This window comes from Ammodytes marinus (assembly GCF_949987685.1).
Source record: "Ammodytes marinus genome assembly, chromosome: 20".
NCBI lineage: Eukaryota > Metazoa > Chordata > Actinopteri > Uranoscopiformes > Ammodytidae > Ammodytes > Ammodytes marinus.
The window spans coordinates 974,711-977,670 of NC_137224.1; the positions used below are offsets into that span (position 1 = coordinate 974,711).

Here is a 2,960-nt window from a genome sequence, read left to right on the forward strand (position 1 = left end):
TTGAATTATTATTTTTTCCCTTAGAAAGGGTCTCATATATGTCCATATTTCTGCATATTTTGGACCAAGGCCTAGTGCCGCCATCTTGAAAGTGTCATAGTTGGAATGTCATCAGGTGCATTGTTTAAAATGTAGAATTGTTCTTGTCCTTGAAGGCCACTGTAGCTTCTGTTATTATTCTAAAGGGTTGGGGTTACCCAGGGAGTGTTGCATTCTAGAACTTTGTAGAACTTTCTTGATGATGTCTTATTACACACTGCACCTTTAACTTTACACAAATTAGGCTAGACATCTGCAGGCAAAAACATAACTTTTTCAAGCTCTAGTCAATTTTGCGATTTTTGTCTGTATTGCTTCCATAACATGTCTTCTTTCATACTAGTATAAATCAAAAGGTCCAACATGTACATTCAGGTGTTTATTTGACTAAACCTTGTCTGTTTGCGTCTGTATATTTATCCTATACAACCATTTCTAACGGATATTATCCCAACATTACTTGTTTTCAATACTGTGAACCAAATATCTTAATCCCAAATTGAAGTTGCATGATGATATTTATTTTATATGTTAAATAATTTCCCTTATGTACCTACATTGTCTCATCCTAAAACCACTTTTATATTTTTTATTTTTCAGCTTAAAGAAAGTTTCCAAAGAGCGACCGAATTACATGGAACTCATGGTGAGTGTCTTCAAATTATTATAACTAATAACTAATGTTTTATTGCCATTATTCTGCTGTTTTAACACTTTTAAAATACATTTATTTCAAAGATATACAAAACAAACACCCAGCCATGTATGAAATATCATAAGAAATGAATATGGGCCATTTTTGACCCAAGTTGTGCATTGCTTAAATCAAAGGTTTACAGACTAGATACTGTACAATGCATTTACCTGCACACACAAGTTGTATTACTGTAAACCAAACACTAGAGGGCGCTCTGGGACCAATCTTTTCTGATGATGCTCCAGTTCATACATCAGTTGCCGTATTACACAGCACTTTATTCTTATGATTTCCAATTTGCTCTTCTACCAATTAAAAAAATCATATGCTGACATTTTGACATTTTATTATACATTTTTCACGTTACTTATATTTAGTTTTGTTGTGTTTTGGTCAACTGAGGCTTGTTTCAATTTTGCTATATACTGTAGTTTGTGCTCTGTACTTAAAGGCCTACTTCACCGGTTTGAATATGAAGGTGTATTGAATTCTGAGATCCTATGTAGTATAAATGTGCGAAAAAAATTGAAATCGGTTTATCCTAGCCTGAGAAAAGGCAGAAAGAGTGTTTTTTTTTAACCCTATATTTCTCTTTCTCGTGACATCACAGAAAGAGAAATATAGGGTTAAAAAAAACTTACTTTGTAAATATTACTGTGGTGTCTTTTACTGTGACATCACAGTAATATTTACAAAGTACTTTTTTTTTTTAACCCTATATTTCTCTGTCTGTGATGTCACGAGAAAGAGAAATATAGGGTTAAAAAAAACACTCTTTCTGCCTTTTCTCAGGCTAGGATGAACCGATTTTAATTTTTTTCGCACATTTATACTACATAGGATCTCAGAATTCAATACACCTTCATATTCAAACCGGTGAAGTAGGCCTTTAATTCACTCTTTATCATGTGAGCTAGTGTGTCTGCTCGACGTTTAGGGAAATGTTTAATAAAATGCAAAAGTTACATCTATTTTCTGATCGGCACGTAACGTAATACATGTACATTGTATTGTTTTCATCCTCAGAAAGAACATGCTACACAAACTATCATCTTATCTAATGAACAATATTTTTCTTGGAAATGACTGCAGTTTTTTTCAATATTCAGGTCTCTAAAACACAAACAAAACAAGTACAGATTAGAAAACAAAAACTGGTTTGTGTAAAAATAGGTCACAAACTGGAATCAGGTGCACACACTAGTGAAGAGGGATCACAAATAGACACATTATGATGACTAAATAAATGAATAGAAAGAGTGCTATATAAATATACTTTGACTAGATTTTATTTGCTGTTTTTCTTTTTCTGTTGTTGTTTTTAATCTCTGTAAGGCACTTTGAGTTACTCTTCAATTTGAAAAGCACAATACAGATAACGATTGATTGATTGATTGATTGATTGATTGATTGATTGATTGATTGATTGATTGATTGATTGATTGACTGATTGATTGATTGATTGCTAGGCTTTACTAATATTATTTTCCGTCTCCTAGCAACATCCCTTCTTCACGTCCCACGAGACCAAAGAGACGGACGTGGCGACTTTTGTGAAGGTCATCCTGGGAGACTGAGCCGCTCCGACGAAATATCTACTAAATAATCTGTCCACGAAGAAGAAAAAATAACATCAACAAGCAAAACAAAAAGCACCAATAGCAGCTAATAGCAGCCCCTCTTAACTGCAGGACCCCCCCCCCCCCCGCCCCCTCTCTCTCTCTCCCCTCACATCCCCTCCCCCACCCCAAAACCTATATTTATGCGATTTGTGGGTCTTTTTCTTTAGATATATACAGCTCTGGAAAAAATGAAGAGACCAGTCTGGATTTTTCTTCAATCTTCATCTCTACATTACTTGATGGAAATGCTCTTTAATTACAATATTTTTTGGGGGGAATTTGTAAGAAATGTTGTCAGTGGTGTGTTAAATAAAACTAAAATGTTCATTCTACTCAAACATATGCCTGTAGATAGTAAAACAAGAGACACTGAGTATTTGTAGTGGTCTCTGAAATTTTTTCCAGAGCTGTATTCCCCCATAGCCCTACTCTCACCCCCTCCCTCCAGAAAACACACTAGATAAAAGCCCTACTTCAGCGGTGGAAATATGAAGGTGTATTGAACTCTGAGATCCTATGTAGTATAAATGTGCAAAACATTTTAGAAATCGGTTCATCCTAGCCTGAGAAAAGGCAGAAAGAGTGTTTTATGATCTCACTGT

General features: G+C 34.7%; 1 protein-coding gene across 1 annotated transcript in view; it reads left to right on the forward strand.

The window, feature by feature from the left end:
* Positions 1 to 2,313, forward strand: part of map2k6 (mitogen-activated protein kinase kinase 6) — a gene marked incomplete at both ends in the record, with an annotated part of 31,150 nt that extends 28,837 nt beyond the window's left edge. The window contains 2 exons of the mRNA XM_080049146.1: positions 640 to 685; positions 2,236 to 2,313. Of these exons, the coding sequence (XP_079905272.1) occupies positions 640 to 685; positions 2,236 to 2,313 (124 nt within the window). The remainder of the gene's footprint in view (positions 1 to 639; positions 686 to 2,235) is intronic.
* Positions 2,314 to 2,960: the final 647 nt, after the last annotated feature.